Below are 26,458 nucleotides of genomic sequence, written 5' to 3'. Positions count from 1 at the left end.
ACAAGCTTGCAAGATACGACTATGGCCTGAACTACAAACTCCCCCAATAACTTGGGTTAGCGGCGAAATCCGTTAAGCAAAAAGTCTTCAAAAAGCGTCAACGTTATTTTAAAGAAGCTAAATATATTTCGTGACCTCGTACTAGAGGAATCTTTATGCAAAATCTCTGTACTACATAGAATTATCGGTATTTATTGTCATCTAAAGAACATCTTACATTTAATTTCATGAGTATGTGGCATTTAAGTCTGAGACGTTTTGCATTTTAACCCTTCGTTGTGGTTGGGCGGTGGCATCGGGTTTTTTTATCTTTTTCTTTAAATCGCTGCCTCTTGCAAAGAGCATCCCTTTCACGCTCACTCTCAGATCCGCCTGTTTAACCTCGGGCCTGGTAAAAATAAAAGGGTTAAGTCTCGTTTTGTTTTTCGACATGGAACGAACGGTTTTTGATCATGAGGACGAAAGTAAAGATATGATGTCCCTTTAGATTGATCTTAATCGTATTACTTATGCTTCGTTTATATCCACAAAGTGCCATTAATTTTGTTCCATTTCTCTGTGTTTTATTTCAATCTTCACATTCTTTACAATTTTTTCTCTTTGTAAAGTACTTTGTTTATAATTTACAAATTGTGTAATGGTGTGTAATTTTTATTTAACTCTTGGGTATTTAATTAATTTGACATAATAGAATTATTAAATTACACTTTATTTTAGCTAAGCTTCATTGTTTTGTTTTTATCAGAATTTAATTTTGAACATAAAGCGTCTATTTTTACATAGTAGCACATATTACGTTTACCAAAAGGGAAAATGAAAACAATTTCTATGATGATGAGGAAGATATTATGAAGCAGGGGTTTGGTATTCCCAAGCGCTGCAGAGTTTTCGCTTATTGTACTTTTCCTACTTTCATTGGTTCAGTTCAATCGACTCTGTAAGCCGGTCTCCGTCTCAGCATAAGTTAGGAATAGTTGCTAAAATAAGTTAAAAATAGTTGTAAAGAATGTCAAACATATGTTGAAAATAAGGCCTCAAAACTGAAGGGTCTTGTAGGGAACAAAGAGACGTTTCCCACAAAAAGTCTTAGGACCGCGATAGACCAATAGTCTGTCCACTAAATAACAAAGTCGAGGAGTTATGTAGTGTGAGAAGATTGTCGCCGATACAGTTTATACAGCTGTGATACACTACAAATATAGCGCTACATCAGCTGGGTGGGCGTTGTACATTCTTCGCCTGATGTCTATCGACATGGATCAGGGATATTATGAGTTATTGCGCCACCAACTCTTGCAAGAAGGAAGTTGAACATCTGGCACAACAATTTTGTTTTTCTTTCCTCCCCTACTCTGGTTGGGTCAACCAGTATAAAAGGGGATTATTTGTTAAGCAAAGTTAGTCAACTCGAAGGTTCACCCAAGGAAATCTCGGACTCCCAAGGACTCAGTAGAGATCCGGCAACAGCCACATTCAGTCCGGGCCTCAGCCAGCAAAAGCCAGCAACGACCTAGCCATTGCGACAAGTCGAATGGAGTCGAAGAAGAAAGCTGCGGGAAGAAGTTCCTGGAAGACACTGATGGATGTGGGAGCGATCATCATTTGATATAAGTCCTCTTGTGAACAAGCTCATACCTAGAGTTAGAGTTGTGGCTGGCCTTCCTTGGTTGTTCCGTTTATTTCGTGCAGTATTAAGACGGATCAGTGTCACATAAATGTTTACGAATACTATCTCCTTGGGTTTTTGTATTTTTGGAACTACCTTCCCTCCATACAAAAACTAGTACGCTGTATATTCTCGTATCGCTTAGCGTCGAGCGCATAGACTGTCGGCGCCCGCTTCCAACTTACTTACATTTCCCGGTTCTTCTTGTTAAACGAATAAATAGATAAATATATAAAAAGTTGTATTGCTGAAATATACAAAGTTTATGGACTGCGTCTTTTAAAATACATAATTTATAAATTTCATACCCGCAATACTGCAGATTAAAACTTCAGGAACTACTTCAAACTGTAAAAAGTATTCTAAAATAAAAAATCCTTTAAACGATGTTTAAATGGAGGCATGTTAGCACAATTTTTACCATCAGGTAGGATGGCGTTATAAAATAGCGCACATTTATAAACACATTTATATCATTAATGCGCATGCTTTTTGTTGTGTAGTGGAAATCCTTTGCCCTTCTACTTTCATACCCATGAACATGTGAGTTTCTGACCAGTATATGTTTATGTTTAACATCAAAAATTGCTAAGGAGGGAATATATAAGCATGGCAATGTCAGGATTCTTATCTTTTTAAAAAGCTCACTACATGAGTCGCAATAGCCAACTCAGGACATAACACGAATAAATCTTTTTTGAATAGAAAAATCGTATTTAGGTGAGCAACAGTCCCAAAAAGTCAGTCCGTAATTAAGGGTTGCTGGAAACAGCTCATAAACCACTATAATTATATTCGCAGTTTTTGATTGCCTAAGTATTCTCACAGCAAAACAAAGTCAGATGTTTAGGTTGGAAAATATTTCATGAGGCTAGGTCGAATGTATACCATGATATCATAAACCATGATGCCAGCAGACGACAAATCAAGGGAATCGCTAAAACTAAGAGCTACTCTTTTTTATACACTATTAAGAGCAAGACCGCCCTAGCCACCACTTCATTTATTGTGTGCTTAATTTTCAGCCATAATTAATCGGAATTGCTTTACCCTCGACGATTAAGATGCGTCGTCCGCAAACAGGTAAAGGTACTTTAAGTTATCTCCATTGAGGGGTTGCGTTACAATCAAAGATAATATAATATGGTTGACAATTCTCCCTCCTCATCGCATGGCCTACAAATGGGGGGGGGGCTTTGCTAAGTAGAGTTGTTTATATGTCTTCTCAGATGCCAGTGGTCCTCTTTCTGATCGTTAACCTACCTTGGTCCATTTAGTACACTAGGTTATGTCTCCATGCGCATGGAAAATAATACCGGTAGTAGTTTATTCCTTCTTACTTCATAACCTACATACATGGGATTTCGATTATTTGGATACCAGCACATAAAGGACACCATAGTAATGAAAAGGCGGATAGCCTGGCCAAAGAAAGCTCTACTACTGCGTTTGTCGGGCCACAACCGGTATTATCTCACTCTATGAGCACATCGAAGGAGAGTATTAATAACTGAGGCATGAAACAATTCCTTAAGGAGTGGAATTTAACCTCCAGGCACCGGCAATCGAAGGAGTTTGTTAAGGTGATCAAACCAATAGAATCTAAATGGCTATTATCTATCTCAAGGAAGGGAATTAGGAGGCTGATAGGTATTCTGACGGGACACTGCCCACTGAGAAGACACCTCTCCGTAATAGGTATTCTACCAAATCCCTTTTGCCGTTTTTGCGAAACAAAAGAAGAAACAGCAAGGCACTACCTCACATAGTGTGATAGGTATGCTAGGTCCAGATTTGAAATCTTTGAAGGAGCGGACACTACCAAATCACTCCCCGAGATAAAATGGTCCAAAATCTTGGGGTTTATGAATACGTTCAAGAGATTTATGGAGGACACGTGAGCCGACGAAGTTCCGGACCTTTTAGGGATGGGGTACGAGTATACCCAGGCATTTAACCCCTCGGGTCTTGGTCGCCCACCCTGCGTAATATACATATAAGACTAGTAGCTAATAGTCTTTTTAAGCTGAAGAGTCTTGATGTCATTGCCCTTTTTATCGAGTTATCAATTTTTGCACATTGATTAATTTTTGGATAATTGGTTTTTCTGAACTTTAAACCATCAGAATAATGAGCCGTACGGTATCTTAAGCCTTATTAAAGCTTCATTAAATTCACTAATTTCGTGGTCCGCTTGACCAATTAATACTTTACAATTAATTAAGGTTTTTAGTTGAGATGAAAAAAAGGTTAATGGCACGAAAGGGATTCGAACCCATGACCTTCGGCTAGATACGCCGCTGCTCTACCACCTGAGCTATCGTGACCTCGATCCACTCGGACATCAACTCCCCATCTCAACCCCNTTTATTGACTTTATCAATTCTAAAAATTCTGAATTCTACTCAGACGGAATTAATAAGTTACCAACACGTTGGGAGAAATGTATTGAGAGTATGGGAAATTATTTTGATTAAAGAACATTGCTTTAAAGTAACTAGTTTCTTTTTTTTTGTTTAATACCAAAATCCTGCATTATTTTCCGGACAACCCAATAAATCAAACTGTTTTGTCTCGATCGAAAAGAAAATTGGCCAATTCTAGACCTTTTTTTCCTAATTAATACCTTGTAAAAGGCTCAAACTCGTGTAGACCGACGAGAATTATTGACTTCAATGACTTCCTAGTTGAAATAATAAATTTTCACCGCCAAACCCCTCACGCAGCCTCAGTTTTCTCATGCAGCCCTTTATTCTCCAAAAGTAATTAGAATCATTTTTTATAAATACATTTTATAGTTTGTATCCACAGTTTTCTGATAAACTATACTAACAAGTAGAGGCAGATCAAAATGTTAATGTTGTAATTAAAATTATAATATAGGATCTCTTTGCCGGAATTCTTTTCACCCATATACAACAAACTATCAAAACCATTTCATCAATTAAATGTAGTATGTATGTAAATTGTTGCGTGTTGCCTTTGAGGATAAGGAGATACACGATCTGTCACTTCTAGACATTTTTCCTCCAGGCGTACCTTGTAAAATTTCCAGTTGTTCGCAAGTTTCGCTGGCAGTTAAGGTCTGATTGCTATGTAGAATGCTTGAAAAACAGTTCCTTTCCCCTCCTACAAAAGCAGATAAAATTACCCTTTTCGTATGCAGTCAACTAACAATTATAGATCCAATAGGTGGATCAAAGCTAGGGTAAAAAAACATGAATATACTTTCAAAATTTGGCATTTATTGATGTTCGATTTAAAAAAATCAAAAATTGTAATGATAAAAAAATTAATGTTTACGGTAAAGTGTCAAAAACGCATTACCGAATGTTAGGGAGGGTTGAGTCAGGTGCGGTATCTTATCTGGTCCACCTTCCGGCCCACTAAACGGTTAAAGGGGTGCCAGCTTTGAAACCAGACTAACGTAACTCTCATTTTACTTTCTCGAATTGTATCGAACTTATGAAAATCGAGTTTCTTCCATGGGACGAATAATTACCTTCGCTTACCGTTCCTCATTGTTGAAAAGTCAAACAACCAGTACTGAAAGCAAGTCTGACATGAATCAAGTTGTTACATAAAATAATCACCTTTAAATATTTTTTTTATCATCCCTTTCCCGATTTTTGTTTACTAGAGAAACTATGAATTATTGCTGCTGCTCATACAACAAGACATGGAGTGGGGTTATCTCAAAGCAAAATCACATATTTTAACCAGTAAAAACAGAAAACCATGCAAATGATCAGACTTTATATAAGGTACAGTGATCTAACGAAACTGTGGCATGTAGATAATACATTTTGTATTATTTTGTGTTAAAGGCGAAGGGGTCATGGGACTATTTTCGTGTGGGCAGTATTAGGATGGGCTGAAAGATTGGAGTGAAACTTGAAGAAGCGGGAACGGATCATCCCTTTATTCTCACTAAGAAGTGAAGAATTCTTACGACCTTTGATTGAAATGTTTGGATTAATTGCATATTAGATGAGCTGGTTGTATTCGACAGATCAGCATGTCTAACCAGATCAAAGTGATGTTTTGTACCGTGTTAGTTTGTTCTTTACTCATGTCATGTTTCGATCGGAGAAGTTATTCAAGTCGTATAAATTCCTGTCGCTTGATTGTGAGGATTCCGCGTCAGTCTGCTGCCTAAGTTTAGTCCTTAAAATTTAACGTGTTAGGTCGGTGGTTACCTGCTGGTAACGTGTAGGCGTGCGCAAGCCTGTTTCCTTTACGTGAGGTATTAGGGTACATTCTCCTCGTTAAGTTTCATTTTCCACATTAAGCAACATTCTTCGATGAGCTCAATATGCGTCTAGACATTGCAGGGAGCTAATGCAATTAGGTTGTAAGTTTGTTGTAATATATCGGCAGGTCACAATGAAAACAAGTCTGACATGTTTTCTCCCGTACTTATTACAATCCATTAATTCGCAACCTATCCAGCTCAACCTTTCTATCCAAACCTGGCGACCAAACCGCGATAATTGTTGAATGTCTGAACACGCCAAACATACAGTATTGTGTGTGTGTATATATATTTATATGTATATTTGCGCTTGTTGCATTTTGTGCGCAATTGTAAAATAAAAACAATATTTATAATATACAAAAACGTTCTATTCTAAGGTAAACAAACAAAACAATAAATTTAAACAATAACTTAATAAAACCAGACAAATTGAAGATTGAAAACATCTTTTATACTAAAATCCCTCGGATCTAATAAAAAGTTGAAGCCATAAAAAATTTATGTTTCTCTTGATTTATGAGAAAACGGGATTGATTAGAAACATCATTATACTTTTATTTTCTTTGGTGATTGATCAGCCTTCTCAGTTTAAATATATTTTTTTCTTTCCAAAAGGTAGATTGGGAATGAGGCCAGGAAGACAGAAACAACATTTATTTTCTTGTTGAGCTTTCGGCAGAATATATCGCCTTCATCAGGACTCTGTGTTAACGTAAATTTTCAAATATACAATTTTTAAAATTTTCCTTAATTACTAACTCGAAAAAAATCGTTATACTATATGAACAGGTACATGTGTGGATAACGGATAGCCGGTAGAACCCACCTTCGATAAACGAAGGCAATAAATATTCCTAAACGCGACAGTATTGCCAACTGGCTCAATCTTCAATCTATAAAAAATTCCCTAACATTTTGGTATCAAATATCACAAATTATATAATTAAAAGAAAACTATAAATTAATTTGAAACAATCCTAAAATAAATTAATTATCACATATAAACATTCAGGTACATATTATACTATTAAAGCTATTGGTTAAGGATAGAACTATAAATTACACTTAGGTTTGATATATCTGTTCTAAGGTTACACGAATTACCATCTTTATGAATGTATAGCATCTCTTTAATCAATCTTCTACCTAAAAATTTTTCTTTATCCATAACAGAAACATTGTTAAAATCAAACGTGTGGTTATATTTTTGACTGTGTTGGGAAAGCGCAGTCCCTTGCTTATTTACATCTCTAACGTCGTAGGCGTGTTGTCTACATCTATTTTTCAATAATTGTTTAGTTTGAACATAATACACATCACAACATTCGTTACAACACAATTTATATACAACATTGCTACACCGTTGTGTTGGCACTTTTGTTTTCAATTTTGAAAAAATGATATTTCCCAAATTGTTCTTATATTTTAAGTCTTTCACAGTCGGAATATCACAGTTTGCAGTTCTATTTCTGACCATGGCAGAGAGGTTGTTAGTAATGCCCTTCACATATGTAATACCTCTGTATAATTTAACGGTATTGTTAACAGGTACTACAATTTCATTACTTTCATTCTTATATGTTAAAAGTGTTGTTTCTGTCTTCTTGGCCTCATCCCCAATCTACCTTTCGGAAAGAAAAAAATATATTGTATTTTTACTTTACCTATGAACACAAAATATTGAAAAACTTGATGGATAAGTTCCTTATGGCAAAGCACCACAAAGAGGGAAAATTCATTCTATCAAGCTTTCCTTCTTCCGATACTTCACATACACAAATCAGCCTGAATAAATAAGATGACAACCGTACATCCTTCAGTGCTTCATCGGGGGGGGGGGAGTTTCTTTTGTATTGATTGCATAAATATTAAAAACACCCCTTCTGAATTTGAAAGGTCTCGTTTAGGATTAAATGTGAATTTTTGGAGTGGAGCAATCATCGATTCAGCTGGTTCACAAGTTCGAATTGATTTTATGTGAATTCAACGGTATTCTAACGATCTAGTGTTGAAAACCTTTTAAATAAAATTTAAAGCAAATTACTTTTTGTATTAAGTAAAATTGTGTAAATAATGTTTATGTATGTCATTACCAGTATTTTTAATTTTAGCAGACTCCCAACAAATTTTACTCCTAACGACAAGGCTCTACATATAGACATCAACCGACTTTTTATTCACAAATACGCTAAAAGCCCATCTTTCATATTTGAGTAGGTCTTATTGCCTGACTTTCCAAAATGACATCGGTTGAAGTAAAAAAATCATAATTTGGCCTGGTTCAAAGTGTTCGATTCCCATAATTTTAAAATGGTCATTCATCAATGATCACCTTTAAGAGCCATAAAGAATGGTTTTTAAACGTCTTTTTTCAAAAGTTGGACCGCACTGGCCATTAAATCCAAAAGATTTCTGTTCTACGTGTGCCTTCGATCATTCTTTTTTAAATTTATTTATAGTGTATTACAACTACTTTCAATTGGATACCTTGAAATAATGAGTGTATGAAACAGTTAAATAAAGAAGAGTGTAGAAAGTGCTCACTGGCAGCACTCCTATGAATGTTCTCTGTTTTATCGAGATTAGTGGACTCCATGATGCTCTAGATTTCGGAATTTACAACACTAACGTCTCAACTGAAAGCCTTCTAAAAACTTCTTGGGTTAGACATGCTGCGTCTTCAGCATCTTGTTTTGCTCGCTCTGGATTAATGATCTACTTGTTGGTTTAGAATTTGGATTTTACTTCTCTAATGTCTTAGTTCAAAGCATTTTCCATTCGAAATCTGGGGTTAAACAATGCTGAGTATTTAGCCCCTTATTGTTTGCGCTCTTTACTAATGACCTCCTTGATGTTCTAGAGTTTAGAATTCACTGCTCTAATATAAATATCAAGTAAAAGCTGTCTCTATGCCTACGATTCAGGCCAGCTGTATATCCGAATTTTGTAGGAACAACGAGGGATGACTTTTTTATTTTATTTATTATTTTATTTTATTTTGTTCATTTTTTATTTATTTTTAATTTTCTGAGTCCCATTCTTTCGATGTTTGGGTGTATCTTTTTGGTTACTGCTCCTTTTGAGTGATTCTTTAATGGCAAATTTCTTGTTTTCCTAATTATTCAGACCTAGGTTTGCGCTGAAGTAATTCAGAGAGCTGTTTAATTTTTCATTTTATACCGAGAAGCGCTATTACAATAGTTTACGAAAAAATCATCTGTTTGTTAATTCTTTGAAAGGAAATTTCGTTAAATTCCTTAATATTATATAAAGGCAAATAAGTTTCATGAAGGTGTAATGGAAAATCTCTTTCGTTACTTTTCTTCATAACTTACTTTTTCTCTTAGTCGGGTAAAAGATAAAAGAGCATAAAATAATTCAATAACGAAACAATTTTTCATAAACTTTGGGCCCAATCATTTTTTGAAATATTTCAATAGGATGTTTTTCGTTTTAAAAAGTCACATTGTTGATTAAAATGTTTGAAAGACTCAAACATATGTGATCTTCTTGATTTATTTTCTGTTCTACTTGTTAAAATGTTCCTATAAATCACAAAGAGTTTTTTTTAAATTGTAGTCCTTAGTATGTCGTTTTTTGCATTGCAGGCCGAATTTAAGAAGGTACTCCTCAGAGTATACAGATAGATTCTTTTACTATTTAGTCATTTTATATAAAATGTAAACTATTGTACTGTAAAAATATTAAAACAAAAGAAATAAAACTGATGCATTGATAAAATCTGCGTAAAAATGATAGCCAAACACTATCTTAAGCTAGATTTTATATTATATGTTATAGAAAGAATGTAAAGCAAAATTCATTGCTTTACGTGAAAATCTAAAAACACTTTTTAACGCCTCTTGTCACGTTGTGAATAAATATCAACTCAAAGTGTTAATCAACGTTTATTTTCAATTTACTTTTATATTTATAAAAAAAAATCCTTTCAATTCGCATTTTTATAGTAAATTAAAAGTGATAGTGTTTAATAAACCAGTTTCATTTGCATAAAATAATACCATGTCGGATTCGAGTGGTGAAATCTAGCAGCAATGAATAATCAAGTTAATAGTTACCAGTTTATTAATACCAAAAATTAAAAATTATATACTTGCAATCTTTTTCAGACCTTTCTGCACCTAATGGTGTTTTTAAATCAATGGTCCGCGAATTAAAATTAAATTTTTAAAACATTCACTGCGGATGACGCCAATGCTGTCATGAGCCAGTCTGGCGTCAAGCTCTCAGTCGTTTCAAGTGTCTCAGAGAATATGCGCCTCGCAAACATATAAAACAAAATAGGTTCCGCAGTGAAGTAAAATATCCGCAGTGAAACAATTAAATTTAGCTTTCATGGAATCAGAAAAAGCAAGTATGAGGAGTATCAGTTTGGTCATGTTATCATTTCTTTTTTCTCTCTAAAATATTTTTTTGAACTCATTTTGAATATTTGAGGGATATTAGAAACAATAAAAACAATTTGTTTTATTTGTCATTTATTCATAATTTTTAGACCCTAGAGCGCTATATGAAAGCTCATCTTCAACTTTCTCATAAGTATCCTCCAAGTTTGCTTTGGTGTTCGATTTTCGTGCTTTGACTAAGGATTTGTTTTTATTTATTTGCTCCAAGGCCATGTTTTGAGAGATTCCATACAATATTTAACCTCTTCGCGAATTTACACATTTTTCATGTTTACATTTCCAGAAAAATCATGTTTTCAAACAAAAATTGACGTCTATAAATGTTTTCAACTAATTTTGATAATGAATTTTTAGATTTTTAGAATCGTTAAGTATACGTTTAAGAAGAATTTTAATAATAAAAATAATTATTATTATTATTTTCACTAATTTCGTGGTCCGCTTGACCAATTAGTTATTATTATTTTATTTTGTACATGAATACCCCTTACAAATTGTTTTAGCGGTATCAAATTTAAAATTAAATATAAAAAAGATTTGATAAGTATGAAACTACAGGATCCAGCAAAACAATCCAGCAAAGAGGAGTCTAAATCCTGTAAGGTCAGGGAGGTCCGCAGCTTCCTTGTGTTCACTGGCATACTAAGAATTTGTACGACATCTATCGACTATAATCAATAATAAAAAAAACAGGACGCGTTAGATAGATTGACATCAACCAACCTATGTCTGAAGAATCATCGACTGATAGGAATTGTTTACAAATTTCAAATTAGACTTATTTTGTAGAAAAAACGTTCCTCCTTCCAACGATATATAATTCTACATGGATTCTTAAAGTTTAAACGGAGAAAATAGTGAGAGAAATAAATAAAATTATTAAAACTTTGTGTTTACCCTCCCACTATCTTTTTCCCTTTTTACACCATTAAAATAAAATAGGTCCTTCTCTCTTTCAAACTTCAGCCAAAACTTTTTTAATATTATAGATATAAATTGGTTCTCGATAAAAGTGCACAAACAGAGGGCTATTTCTCCGTTTAGATAAAGTTGGTCTTGTCTGACCTTAAAAAGACTAAAAAGAGCTGGAATGTTGCTAATATCCCCCAATGTAGAAATTAGGAAAAACTGAAAGAAAAGAATTTTAAAAAACCAACTGGTGATCAAAAAGATAATAACTGCATTTGGAAAAAAAACTACCAATTTATTGAACATAGAAAATAAAATTAAACCCTTTGCCAATAATATAAAATTGGAAAAACTTGACTAATATAGAAATGACCTTTTGAAAAATGAGAATTGAGCTAGCTACAGTGTTAATTCTAATTTAACAATAAAAAAATAAATTGGCTCCAACACAAATACATATACGTTATAAACCAAACAACGAAAAAACCTTTTTTGTGAGGAAAGAAGGAAGTCAATATTGATCGCTTTTTTTTTTTTTTGTAATCTTCGGCTTGCGTCCAAATTGTCCCTTTCGAAAGCACGATCCTATCTGCCTGTCTCCTCTTTTTCTTCTCCCTTCCATCCTTTTGTTACGGCTGCTACCGGCTAAAATTATCGTCTTAAATGGCATAGAGGCAAATTTCTTGTGAGTTAAATCGCTCCCATACTGTAGTAAAAAATATTTCGATTTCACGTCAAGAAAATTTCGAAATAATAAAAAACTGTAAGACCTATTAAATTGTTTCCGTCATATGAAACTCGCTGTTTTGAAGGAAATCTCAAAAAGCAATCCTTTTTTGCCAAGATTGTGAGGCGATTCGACCTGCTATGCCACCTTAGTAGCCGAAACCATGTACGCAGGGAAAGCCAAATTCGGATATGAGTTATTTTTACGAACGAAAAAAGATATAAGTAAAGTATTACTTGCCCAGATGGTTTTAATTATTACTGATACGACTTAAGAAAAGAAAAAACTTCCGAAAAGATCACACAGTGGTGAGGTAGAATTCTAAAAGTAGTATTGGCTGTTTTCAATTTTAAAGGGCCACAAATCGCTTCATTACTGTAAAAAGAAATGGTACTACCTGTCAAAAAGTGTTGGATTAGTTTCTTAAACCGAATATCACATTGTTAGAAAAAGAAGATTCAATTTTCCAACAAGATAATGCACCGGTAACCAATGGTTGGAGATTTTAGTCTTAAATTTCTGGATTGGTCAGCACAATATAGTACGAATGTGTAAAAACTTTTAAAAAAAATAAATAACAAGAAATCCAATCTGTCAAGCAACTTTTGGCACGCCTAGTCATCGAATATCCAGCGCATCTAATCCTTGCAGCCAAATCCTGAGACAATTTATTAACCACTACGATCTTTAAATAATGTTGTAACACTGGCGTGTACAGTGGCTTAACTGGTTAATTGGTACATTTATAATGTATGTAAATTAAATCAATGTAATTGGAATGTTTCAGATCGAGGTTCGCCGTACTCAACAACCGCCACGCTTATTTCCTCTTGGTTGACAACGGGACGGCTGGACGCTACGGTGCGGAAATTATCCTAAGGAGGAAGTTGGAGAAGTACATTTCCATCCAAAAGCTACATCCGTGTAAGTCCCTGCTGACGTATTACCTTCTGCCCTTATAAATTACACCCCTTCAACTTTATCTGTTGCCATTTTTTAGGGTCTGCAAAGGTCTTCTTTAATAAATTTCTTATATGACTCCGTTCTCCTCGTATCCGAATTACATATCGTGCTCGGCTATGATATAACATCTCTTCTCTGAAAACGATTACTGCTAGGAATTTAGCAAATTTGAATTATTTTCGCTGCTCTGTCACACCAATCACACAACGTGTGCCGTCCTCCAATTTCCTCTCCCTTTAACTATATCCCATCTAACTAGCTTATCCGTCTATCCTATCTCATTTTCTACATTGTTTTTAAATTCTTTCGTTTCGCTCTTACCTACTCAGTCAATCATTATTTTTGTGACCTTCTTAATCTCAACTAAACAATATAATTTCCTCTTTATATAATTACAATATATGATTTTTTAATGTAAAAAAGATTAATTGAACTTGTTTTGATATAACAGGTCGACAAAATGAAAAATGACACTTGTCCGAGGGTTCTTGCCAATAAGCCGAGAAAAAATATTTTATGTACTTTACATAGTTTTTTAAATATGTTTTTCGGTTTTTGTTATGCAAGTATATCATGGAAATGCCAGTAATTCGGGGTTGTTTTATCTGTGATCAGAAAAGAATGTGGAACATTGTATTAAATGAGGTCAGTTATATGTAAATTTAAAAAAATCAAAAATACTGTATCAATAAAGAATGCCAAAAAATATTTTTTTAAATTCGGATTCATTTTAGGCATTCTCTAAAACCATTAAATATCAATTTTTATAGCAAACGAAATATAGACATTTTTATAGCAAACAAAATCTAGTCATTTTTATAGCAAACAAAATATAGACATTTTTATACTGAATAAACATGGACCATTTCTTTTTCTCATATTGCTCCATTTATTCTACTTATTCCAAGCCCTCTTGATTTTAGCGAAATTCAACGTTATAATAATGGTGTCATTACGTTAAGTTTACATGCTCCTTTGGCCTTATACAGCATTTGGAGAGAGAAAATTTTTTGGAATAAAAATATAACTAAACAATCTCTCTATTTTTATTCCTGGCCAATTTTCGATGAAAACGTAGCAATAAAGAGAGCAATAACGTTCCTAAACAAATAATCCTTCCCTATTCTATCTTCCCTGCCAAATCCTCGACAAAAACGTAATAAAAACAGAGGCCTATACATATGTTATTGCAGGTCCTCTTCTTGTCAGTGTGTCTGCTTTTTCGTTACTCAAAATTTCCTTGTGTCCTGGCACCCAAGATATCATTTTACAAGATTTTCCTAGGGTTTTTCTTGTGGTCCTTAGCGATGTTTTAACTTTTGTTATGCTGCAGGTGAGGTTTCGAGGTTAAATTTTTATTAAAGTTTATTCCTAGCATTTGTTTCGTTTTTTAGCTTCACCATTTCATTATAGAAACATATGCCTTTCATTTCTATGTTTCTTTTCTTGGTGAAAGCTATTAGGGTAGTTTCTGAGGGGTTTGCTTTAAGTCGTCGTTGTGAACACCATTGTTCGACCACGCTTAGTGAGCTAAGCTAATAAGTTATCTCTTTGGTTGAGCTCTTTTAATGTTGAGTCGAAATTTCCCCCGAACTAGTATGACATTGCATAGCCTTGGGTATAGATTCATTTAGTTTGCATGTGAGGTCATCCACTACCATATTCCATAACAGAGGTGAGAATTCCTCCTTGAGGACATCCTCTCGCCACCGTTGCTTCCACCTTTTCAGGTCAGCGCTTTTCTGCTTTTTACCGTTGATTCTACCAATCTACAGCAGGTTTTATCAGGTCCTCGCTGTTTCAGGACGTAGCCAAAGCGTCAAAAAGAGTGTTATCAAATTTTCTTTCAATGTGCAAGAAGGTTCCTAATGGGCTGAAGTTCTCAATAGCCCATTCAATCTTTTCATAGGTTATTAATGTTTTAGCTATTTGTCAATCTTCCTTACTGGCTTTGTGACGTTTGACTGATTCAATAGTTCAGGTTTATTAATGTTTTTTATTTCCATGAATATACCTGTATGATTATTTACAAAGCATAGTGCAGGCGTGGATTACAATCAGTCTGCCGGAGGTTGTTGTTAAGAGAAAAAGAACAAAAAACAAATAATAATAATAATAATAATAATAATAATGAAGAAATAATAATAAAGCGAAAACGAATAAAACGAGGTTTTAAAATTACTCGCTATATGCTGGCACACACAAAAAAATAAGTTAAACATATTAGTAAAAATACCTATAATAAAAAAATTTAAAAAAATATACAGAGAGAAAAAGTCTTCATCGTAAAGCGATAAATTATCGGATAAAATAAAATAATATAATATATAAAGGAAATTAGAATGAATTGGAGAGGTCAAAAATTGAATTCCATAATTAGGTCTAATCTATATTTCCAGGCGTGGCGGACGTACTGAGTGAGCGCCCGTGAATATGAGCCATCCAACAGATTTAACAGCGTGTTTCTAGAGAGAGTAAAAGATCCCAAGTGCAACAACCTGATCTTGCTCAATATTATATTCAGCCATAAAATGTAATGTTGTTTTTACGGATTGAGAATTGCAAAGGGCACATAACCCCTCCTTGCATCTCAACCAAAGTGCAGATTTCAAGTTAAGGGCCTTGCAACGGGTTTTTAATAGACATTTTAAGTTTGATAAACTAAGAGAATTTAGATTCTCTCTCAATATGTAGTAGATTAAGTAACGTGTGGGGGTGAGTTAAGTCTTTAAATAAGGAAAAGTTAAGCAAGGAATGAGCCCCCTGTAAACAATCGTTCCGATGTCGATGCTTGATTCTAGACAGCAGAACTGAATAAAGAGCTGGCCAATCAGCGAGGTTTTCGTAGGTGGGACAGATTACTCAAATCTTTGATAGAGGGTAAGCCATTGGGCATGAGGTCTTAGTCTTGATAACTTCGATCGCTTTTATTTTATCCAATTTTGTATACGGGGAATTCAAAATTTTAAAACTAAATGAAAAGTGAAGTTATAGGGTATATATGTAAATCAGATCAGTGGACGTTTCTAAATAAATCATGTAGTTTGGGGTAGGGTTAGAAAGTGCAAATAACTTACGAATACAACATTTTTGGAATTTCTCGACTTCTTCATATTGTTGGTAGCCACATATCTGTACAACCGTAACAGATGATTGAACGACATACCGAGTTGGTTACATTATATTTCAAGTGGATCGGAACCTCTTCTGTTTCATCAATGGGCTTGGTGGTAGTTTTAGAGTTCCAATGAGGTTTAGAGGGACTTGGGCAAGGATTTTGTGGAGTCTACTTGCAATAATATATACTCCTTTGCAATATTTCCTCCACGATTCTTGTTTTGCCTTTTTTTATCTCCCTATTGTATTCAGTTAGGGCTTTACTGTATTCTTTAGTATTCCTCGTTTCTCTCGCTTTAATCAAAAGTTTGCGACGTTTTTTTGTTAGTGCCGCTAGTTTGTCTGGGTTCCTGGATAAGTGCTACATCATTGTTGTTTTCCTAGGCCACAAAGCGTAAGTCTTGCAGCTTTCCTGTGCTGGAGGTTTGCTTGAAGCACCCTCAACGTCAGTCTTTACTGTTTTTTTTATGACCCTTATCATTGCAAAGGCAAGATAATGTTTTAAGTTTCTTTGCTTTGAGCCCCAAAAGATGCATCATCCATGTCTACTACAAGTGTTAGTCCATTGCTTTCTACTCTCTTGGTGACGACCCTTCATTGACTGGTATTAATATCTTGATTCGGGGATTTCATCAACCCGAGAGTGGTCGTAGCATCCGTAGTGCCCAGAAGATCAAGACCCTACACCCACATGGCCACTCTAGCGGTTTTTACTATTTCTGTACAAGGACCTACCCTGAGGTTTGCCCCTTCCCAGGCGCTCCCCTGGTTTATGGGAGTTGTAGAGGGTGCGGAGCCCTCTTCAATTTCCATAAGTTGGTTTTTGGTGTCTTCCTTTTGCAGGTTTCCCGATTTTTTATTTATTATCCATGTGATTGCCTTGAGTATGAGGTATCTAAAGGTCAGCACCGAAGGAGTCCTCTCTGCGGAGTAAGGCTGATTACTAAGGGGGTTACCGCTACCATCCTTCGACACGGGTCGTCTAAACCTTAGATTGGGGCTGGATCGTAAGATCAGGATTGGGATTTTGGGATTGGGGTAGGAAGAGGAGTATGGTCGGGTCTAGGGTTTAGGAGGTGACAGGTCCAGCTCCAATTCCTCCGCAGCCCTCTTTCCGTCTTTTTGATTTACAGAGAACATTGGCATAAGCTTCGTGAAAGTGAAAACTCGGAGTTTAGTATTAGAGGCTATTAGAGACGCATAGTACCCTCTCGTACCCCCGTTCTTAAAGAACTAACTGGTCTTCTTTCTTACCTGGCAGACTCCTCTGGAAAACGTAGCAAAAAAAGAGATAAATATAACTTTTTAAATAAATCAAAATTCCTTATTTCTTTCCTGGTCGACTCCTTTAGAAAAAAGTAGCAAACAAAGAGGAAGATATAACGTTCTTAAGAACTAAGCAGTCTTCTTTATTCCCTGGCAGACTGTTCAGGAAAACTTAGCAAAATAACTAAAATTCGCTATTTCTTCCCTGGTCACTCCGTGATTAAAACCTAGCAAAAAAAGGGAAAGAGAGATATATGTATTTTTTAATGAACTAATCAGTCTATTTTTCACTGGCCTACAAGTCGATGAAAAAGTGGCAAAAAAGTATGAAATATGACGTTTTTAAAGAGCTGAACTTACTTCTTTTTCCTCTCGCCGATTTCTCAATAAAAAAGCGATAAATATATCTTTTTTCTTCCCTGGTCCACTTGATGAAAAAGTAGCAATAAAGTATAAAATATATCGTTTTTTAAGATCCAAACAATCTTCTTTTTTCCTCAAAAGTAAAAAAGTAGTAAACAAGGTATATTTTCATTGCCTTTGTTATTTCATTCCTTTATTTTAGCGGATCGTGTTTTCTTTGGGAAAGAAGTTATGAAGACCGAAGGACCCGGCCATCTCTGGTCCAAATTTTATTATATTTAGCATTTTCGAAAATTTTTATGGTGACCCCAAAACCAAAAACGTGGTAATCCACTTTTGAAGCAGAATCACCGACGGCGATGCAGCCTGCTCTCCTTCCCATGAAAATTATTACCCAATCATGCGTATTCGATGCGCCAAAAGCATCGAGTAAAACCTATTTACCACAAGAAAAAAATAGCAATACTTTTCAATATACTTGCTAGATCAAGCGCCGCCCGACACCTGTCACTCTGATTTTACTGAATGAATCAAATAGCAAGTGACTAGTCTAAAATTAATTCGGTCAACCTAATCGACGACAGTTGTGAAAGATTTTGGTGGTTAATTGGCAAATTTTCATACGAACTACCAACTGCCATGAATTATCTCAATGTAATAATTAAACTAGTGTTAATTTTCTGTCCTATTTGCCCTTTTATGATTCTGCGACTGACATTAGGCCTACCATCTTCTTGACGGTCCAGGATACGGACCATCATTATTAGAACTTTAGAACTTCCTTTTTAAGCGATCGGAATTATATAAATTCTTCTATTTTTAAGCCAGCCTTACAGTTTGTTATTGTTACCTATTGTGTTCCCAGAAAGGTGCCCTTTCAAAATATGTTAGCAATCATCCTGGGGAATATCCTCACGGGCTGCTAGTCCAATTATGAAGGGGCGGGTTTAAAACTAAAATGAGGATCCGCGTTTTGCTGCCTGTTATACCATTTGGTCGGAAATGTAAGAGACCCAAGACAATTTCCTATTACCGTTCTGAGACCCTATTTACATACAGCTCTTTTCAGAATGAGGACTGAATTCATAACGGCAAATGATTGAACGTAGGAAGACAATTTCGCCATTGCTGCAGGTGAGGGGGGAATAAATTTGTACGATCCAAGAAAACTTCAACGTCCTGCAAATCGCTAAACACGTAGCGTAGGCCTTTTTGTAACAAAATTATCCGGTTAGCATCTAGTTAATTGTGAATATTTCAATAAAATAAAAACTGTTTTATTCATTATCAAATCTATTGTGTATTATCCACTTGTTATCATTGACATTTTGCCATTTTTAGGCAACATAATGATTGCAAGTTCGTAAGCATAAAATTTAACAAACTAATACTGCTATTGTCGTTCTTTTAAAAATAGTATTTTGTAACGATTTGATCTATTAGCATCAGTAAAAAATAATTATAAAAAATTACAAGAAATGTAATAAGTATTTCAAATATAGCCAGTTAAATGTATAAATCTTGTTACGTTTGATTGCTAATATTTACGTATACCCCTGGTCTTGCACTCGGGATACAAATTAGATTATCATCAATATTAGTCATTATCAGCAGACGTACAGCCGGCGTTCAGCAATCAGTGAGAATAGATCAGTAAATAAGCTTTACCTCACGTTTGATCATTCGCCCTCTCGACTAGCATCCCTCATCGCGAAGCCAATTAAATTGTGTCAATTTGTTGTCCTAAGCTGGATAAATCGATAAATATATTGCATCGGCTGGAAATTATAAATATAATTTATTTCATAACTTATAAAAGAAAAGAGAAAGCATCTTTAAAGCACAAAGAAATCACTTTTCTTCCCATGCCAACTTCTCGAAGAGCAGCAAGTAGCAGAAAAGAAGACATAATATTACGCTTTTAAAAACTAAACTGGCTTCTTTATTGCTTAAACCATTGCTCGATGAAAACGTATCAAAAACGAAGGAAACGGAACGGATTTTAAAACTTTAAACTTTTTAAAGCTAAACAGTGTCATCTTTTTTGGTCGCTTCTTTGATTAAAAAGTTAACCAGAAAAAAAAGAAAATACTTCTGTTTCAGAAACTAAAGCGGCTTTTTTCTTTCCTGGCCAATTTCTCGATGCAAACTGATAAAAGGGAAGTATAATGTTTTACAAAACTAAACGGTTGTCTTTCTTTCTCAGAAAAAGTAACAAAATAATAGAAAAGAAAATATAACGGTTTTAAAGAACTAAACAGTCTCTTTTATTCCCTGGTTCACTCAGAGATATATAACGTTTTTTATTGAAATAAAATTTCTTTTTTCTTCAATGGCTGACTCATCAGTGAAAAATAGCAAAAGAGAAAGAAACATTACGTTTTACAAACCAAATAGTTTTTTTCCCACTGGTCCACTTCCTCGATGAAAAAAGCAAAATAAGACGAGAAATAAAAGGTTTTACAAAACGAAATTGTCTTTTTTCCAGGCATACTTCGTGTTGGAAAAGTTGGAAAAAGGAAGATATATTACGTTTTTAAATAACCAAACAGTTTTATTTCATCCCTGGCTCAGTGCACAAGGTAAAAGAGGCCAACTTCTCGTTAAGAAAGTAACAAAACGGAAAAAATGAGATTTTTAAATAACCACAGTATTTTTTCTTCCCTTGGGCACTCCTTGATGAAAACCTAGCAAAAAAAATAAAGAAATGCAACGTTTTAAAAACTAAATAGTTTTTATTTTCCTGGTCCACTCCTCCATGAAAAGTGGCAGAAATGTAGGAAAAATGACGTTTTTAAAGATTAAACAATCTTTGTCTGTTTTCTTCTCTGGCCCGCTCTTCAATGAAAAGTAGCAAAAAAAGGAATATATAACGTTTTTAAACAACGAATCAGTCTTCTTTTTTTCTTCCCTGGCTGACTCTTCAATGAAAAAAAGGCATAAACGGAAATATATTGTTGTTAGAAAACCAAACAGTTTTTTTTCTTTACAAGCCCACTCCTCGATTGAAAAGTAGTAAAAAAGAGGGATATATGAAGTTTTTAAAGAACTAAACACTCTTTTTTCTTCCCTTGCCGACTACTTGATGAAAAAGTAGTATAGGTTTTCAGCAATAATATCAATCGTCAACAATAAAAACTATCAAAGATAATTCATAACTGTTTGTCATTTTGGAATCCTCCCATGAACACATTGAAACTTGGTTAGTCATTCACAATTTATTTTTAAACAAAACTCAGGTTTTGTTTAGCAGAAATTTTCACTTCTTTACGTGTAATTATTAGTTGTATGCTTGGAGAGTCGAATTTTTCTTCCTCAGGACTGAGTCTATAATAGTCAATGTTCCTTGTTAAACGATCCTATTTTTGTTCTTCCAGGTACGCATTGCAGTACGCCTGTAGTTTGCCTTGTTATCGAAGGAGGGACCAACACAATAAGAGCTGTTTTAGAATATGTGACAGATTCTCCTCCTGTGCCAGTCGTCGTCTGCGATGGTTCAGGAAGAGCAGCCGACCTTTTAGCTTTCACGCATAAGTAAGTCAAAAATGGTCCAATTAAATTAAAATATTGTCAACACATATCGTATATTAAATGAAATGCGGATTTTCTAGTAGTCAATGTATAAAATAAGTAAAGGGATATTCTAAAAGCAACAGGTAGTGCCAAATTGTGCAAAAAGATTGTACTCAGTTTTCTCGCGTTCTTTCGTTGCGTTCAAACTTTTATAGATAATAGTGTTAGTCACTGCTTCCATTTCGCATTATTGGAATGATTACTATAATACAACACTAACACTATTAAATACTATAAAGATTATAGTAACAGAATATCCGCCTCAAACGAAGTACGTTGTAAATTGTTTAATTTAAATTTAATCGAATCGAGGTATCCTCAACATTGCGCCACATTACCTAACTTTCAGTTTTGATTTTATTTGCAGGTACGCCGTCGAGTCCGAAACGGGCGAGCAGCCACTTTTGGAAAATATGAAGGACCATCTTATCGATACGATTCAAAGGACATTTGAAGTCGGGCCCGAACAAGGGGAATGCCTTTATAACGAGCTTCTACAGTGTACGAGAAAGAAAAATTTGGTAAGGTTTAGCCATTTTTTCCCTTTGACCCTTTGCCGTTACAATGTACAGATCGGTTGTATTTGTTGTCTGGCCGACTTATATAAGATTCTGCTAACCATCGTTAAGCTACACCTGAATAAGACGACATTTGTTTAAGTCCTTATCATACATGTTCGCAAGGTTTAATCTGGACTAAAAGGGCTTTAATTCTTGTACAACAATATTCTTTACGTGAGTTTTTCTAGTGGTCGGTTGTTTGATGATTTCTTGAAGTCGTGAGAAGATTCTTCTTGACCGCTCCTCACGACTCCAACAAAATATTTTCTACCTTGAGTTTAATTTTTATTACGTAATTTATTATTGTCAGTTTAATAATTATATTAATAAATTTCCTGTATTAAGCGAATGTGGTATCATAGTCCAACTCTCTGTTCTAACTGTATTTTCGTGTGTAATTTTAACTCCGAATGGCGAAAACCTAAACTACATCATAAATAATTAAAGATGGACATTGAAAATGAAAAGGTTTTATTTTGTATTGTTATTTATGACATATATAGACTCCGTTCTTAACCACAAAGCCCAGTGAATGTTTATATAAAAGTCAAAGGAAGAGTTTTTTTTCAGGTCACTAAAGAAAAACAAAAGTCTTAATAGTAGATGATGGGGTTTGGTCTGCGAGTTTGTGAACTCATGTTGAACCGGCACACGGGCACTACTGGGTCTGTCTAAAACCCGCGAGTGAAGACAGACCCAGTAGTGCCCGTGTGCCGGTTCAACAAAAGTTTTTATGTTCAATTATCAATTTTTTCTATTGAACTCTTCAGAAAGTCGTTTCTATTTATATAGCTTATACAGGGTGTTATCTCATTAATGTCACCCTTAGGTTATTCAAAAATAACTCAAACAAGAAAAAAGTTTAAGCAAAGTTTAATTGAGCACAAACTCTTCTTTCAAATGATGGAATAAATAGTCCACTCAATCTTATGAAAACTGGCAAAAACCATTTAAAAATTTATGCATGAAAACGTCAGATATTCTAAAAATAACACGTCAAATTAGTTGTTTAGTTTTGGTGTTTGATTAATACTACTTAAGCCCACTAATTTATTTAGTAAATATTGATAATAAGACGTCATGTGACAGAGGCTTGCTCTCAAATAGATTCTCAAGCTATCCTACGACCAACGAAGGATGAATTTCTAAAAGATCAAGTGAATAATGATGATTGTGATGAGGAGGAAGGTTTGGTATTCTGTTTAAAGTATTAGATTTATCGATGTATATTTTACTCACCCATAATTCACAACATGGTATTATCAAGACTTGTATTTGTTGTCAATATTGTTACAGTCCTTGGCAATTTTGAGACTGAACCATTCTTGACAGACTCTTGAAACCATCTATTAAAAACTCAATTATGTATATTTTTAGACATCTTTAAGATTGTTTTGCTCCAATGATGACCTTAAAATATATCGAAAGCTTGGTAGACAAACAATTTAATTTGTTTTTGTTTTGTTTTTCATCCAGACCATACCGAGATACAGATTATTTGTTTGGTATTCCCCAAATACTGCAGCTTTTTGGATTATTTTACTTGTCTTACCACTTTAGTTATTAAATCCAATAGATTTTGTGGTCCGATTGACCTAGTAACATCTTTCAATTAATTAATCTTTATGTAAGGTATTGGTTGAGATAAAAAAGACAGTGTCACGAGCGGGATTCGAACCCGCGACCTTCGGCTAAATACGCCGCTGCTCTACCAATCTATCGTGACTTCGATACACTCGAACACCAATTTCCCATCTCAACCCAACCTTTCGAATTTTCCCTCCTTTTCACCATTTTTAAAATGTCGTGTAGTCTATTTGATTCTCGGCGACAAATGAAATGGCCACGGAGAGCTTTAGTGAAGATATACTTCATTTAACTTATTAAATCCATTAGATTTCGTGGTGATTGACGATTGACCAAATGACCTCTTTCAATTAATTTATTTAAGGTGTATTGGCTATACTGTTGAAGGTTAAGAATAAAGGGTATTTATTGTTCAGGGTTATGTTTGATCTGATTTAAATTCACAAAGGGAACGGAAACCCCAACGTTAATGACAAAAAGGGAATTGTGAACGAGAGCTTCCCCCTTCTGGCGGACGGGCCCTCAGCCTCGCTGCGGCTGGACGTTAAACTTAGTGGATTTTTACTTGTTATTTCTCTGAATTTTCACCCCGAAGGGTTATCACTCCCCGATGTGCTGTCATTACTGTTATGTGACTGGGTCGCTTGTATCCCCCAGCCACACAGGGTCTCACTCCTATTCTCAATTTCCTATTATCCTACCTATTCTCCCGACCTATTCTCAATCGGATAAGGACGATTCCTCGTCTTCGGCTCAGGCTTTCGGGGCAATCTTCAGGTCGTGCTTTTGACCGGCAAGAGCCTCTCGGACGACCCCGCTCACTGGCGCTGCCATCTAGGATGTTGGTTCTTTCTTTTTTTTAACTAAACACATCCATTTACTTTCAATATATTTCACTTGCTTGTGCATTTCGGGCCACCTCCCTGGTCCCTCTTCAGAGCTGCTATTTCGCTAAATTGAACTCACCGATTCAACATTTAGAATGAATCGGTGAATACAAAATAAACAATAAATCAAATCATGTGATTCTGAAATTAAATTAAAATTACATGAGTCAGAAAATTTGTTATATTTTGGAATCATTAATGATTATGTAGCTAGGAACCGCTCTTACAGACTGCAGAAACTAATAAATTTGGTGGGGACTAAAAAATTCCAGGTATAAAATAAATTCTTTTCAATTAATTACGGCTTTGGCTGAGATATATCTCAACCAAAGCCTTAATTAATGGAAAAGAATTTATTTGGTCAATCGGACCACGAAACCTAATAGGTATAAAATAAAAATAAGATCAGACACCCATTTTAGAAATGTGGAATGACTATGTGAACCTAGAAACATTCTTCGCATCATACAAAGTATTACCAGACTAAAAAGGAGGAGAAAAGTTCTGCAGAAAATGAAATACAGTTCTATAATTATACAGAATGTTCCAAAAGGAGTAAGAACTGGGACAGGTATATTCTGTGAAAGTCCAAAGTATGAGTAATCAAACTAATAAGGGAAGTACATCTCAGTACTTCAAGAAATATTAGAAAATCTTAGGAGAGGTTACACTGAAAAAAATATCCTCCTTGATCAGACAACCAAGACGCTCTAAAAGCGGTACTTAAAATGTCATATCCAAAATGGTGAATGCATTCAAAACGTCCAAAACCTGGAAAAACAACAAGAATTTGGCTAGAGAAGAATCTGAAAGACTGTTTCATGGGTTCAAGGACGTGGTTAAACAGACTCCTCCATCTCAGAATCGGCTTGTGTGCAAAACAAAAAAGAAATGGACGAACAGTAGAAATGCCAGACATAGTACATTCTTGCCAGACATGGACCTAGAAACATTCTTCGCATCATACAAAGTATTACCAGACTAAAAAGGAGGAGAAAAGTTCTGCAGAACATGAAATACATTTCTATATTTATACAGAATGTTCCAAAAGGAGTAAGAACTGGGACAGGTATATTCTGTGAAAGTCCAAAATATGAGTAACAAACTAATAAGGGAATTAAAGTGCTTTTCCTCGCCAAACCTAAACACAGTAAAAATACGGGGCGTGAGAGGGTTCTACATCTGAGATACAGTCACTAGCATTTGGGAAAGCACCAACACAACTTGGGTATGTTCAATGTGCCCATGTGTGTAGGTTATGCAATAAGAAGGATGAAACTATCGGGTATCACCGATATTGCCTTTGATTGAGAAGCGACCGCTCAATGGCGAGATAACCTAGGACCAAGATGACGCAGGGAAAACTAAGGTGAGTGATAAGGTTCTATACCGATCACTAGCATCCGAGAAAACACTTACACAAATTATTGTAAACATTGACCCTAATATGTACAAGAAAAAGCTAGGAAAAACTCGTACAGACTCCAGAAAAAAATATGTTGGATGAATACTAAATACTTCAGGCATTCAACAATAACAAATAAAACCAGACACCCTTTTTAGGAAACAGTAATTGACCATGACTTCGGAAACATCCTTTGCATTCTACAAAGCTTAACAGACTACAAAAGGGAAGAAGAGAACAGGAGAAAATCAAATAGTTTCATGGTATACAGATGTAACTAACACATGTGTAGAATAGGGTATATTGCTTGCAAGCCCAAAATATGGGCAATCAAACTAGTTAAGGAATGATATCTTGGTCTTCCAACCTGAAATGCTAGAAAATAATAAAAGAGGTTATACTAACAAAAATAATTCTGAGGAGTGCTAAAAGCATATAGCATGGAAAAACGTAGCATGAAAAAATAGTGAATGCATACTAAATGTCCAAAACCGGGGAATCATAACAACTTATCAATTTCTTGGTTCCCAGGGGACAAAGAAATTTTGTGTAATGAACAAGCGGACAAACTGGGCAGAGGAGGATTTGCATAACTTTAATATACCTATTAAAGATCCCTTCCCAAAACTGGCAAGAGCCCTTTTATAATTAAACAGGATAAAACTGAGGGGAACACTAAGGAGCTATAGTGGTCACTGAAATGTGAAAGGTGAAAACACCTACACAACGTGAATATATTCAACTAGGATC

At 34.9% G+C, this 26,458-nt stretch overlaps 1 protein-coding gene across 1 annotated transcript in view; it reads left to right on the top strand.

Moving 5' to 3' along the window:
• Positions 1 to 26,458, top strand: part of LOC106672732 (transient receptor potential cation channel trpm) — a 58,710-nt gene that overhangs the window by 16,934 nt on the left and 15,318 nt on the right. The window contains exons 3-5 of the mRNA XM_014404385.2: positions 12,775 to 12,911; positions 21,074 to 21,230; positions 21,637 to 21,790. Coding sequence (XP_014259871.1) covers positions 12,775 to 12,911; positions 21,074 to 21,230; positions 21,637 to 21,790 — 448 coding nt within the window. The remainder of the gene's footprint in view (positions 1 to 12,774; positions 12,912 to 21,073; positions 21,231 to 21,636; positions 21,791 to 26,458) is intronic.

This window comes from Cimex lectularius, unplaced genomic scaffold (assembly GCF_000648675.2).
Source record: "Cimex lectularius strain Harlan isolate CLEC.00 unplaced genomic scaffold, Clec_2.1 scaffold193, whole genome shotgun sequence".
Lineage (NCBI taxonomy): Eukaryota > Metazoa > Arthropoda > Insecta > Hemiptera > Cimicidae > Cimex > Cimex lectularius.
This window is presented reverse-complemented; position numbering and strand designations above follow the sequence as displayed.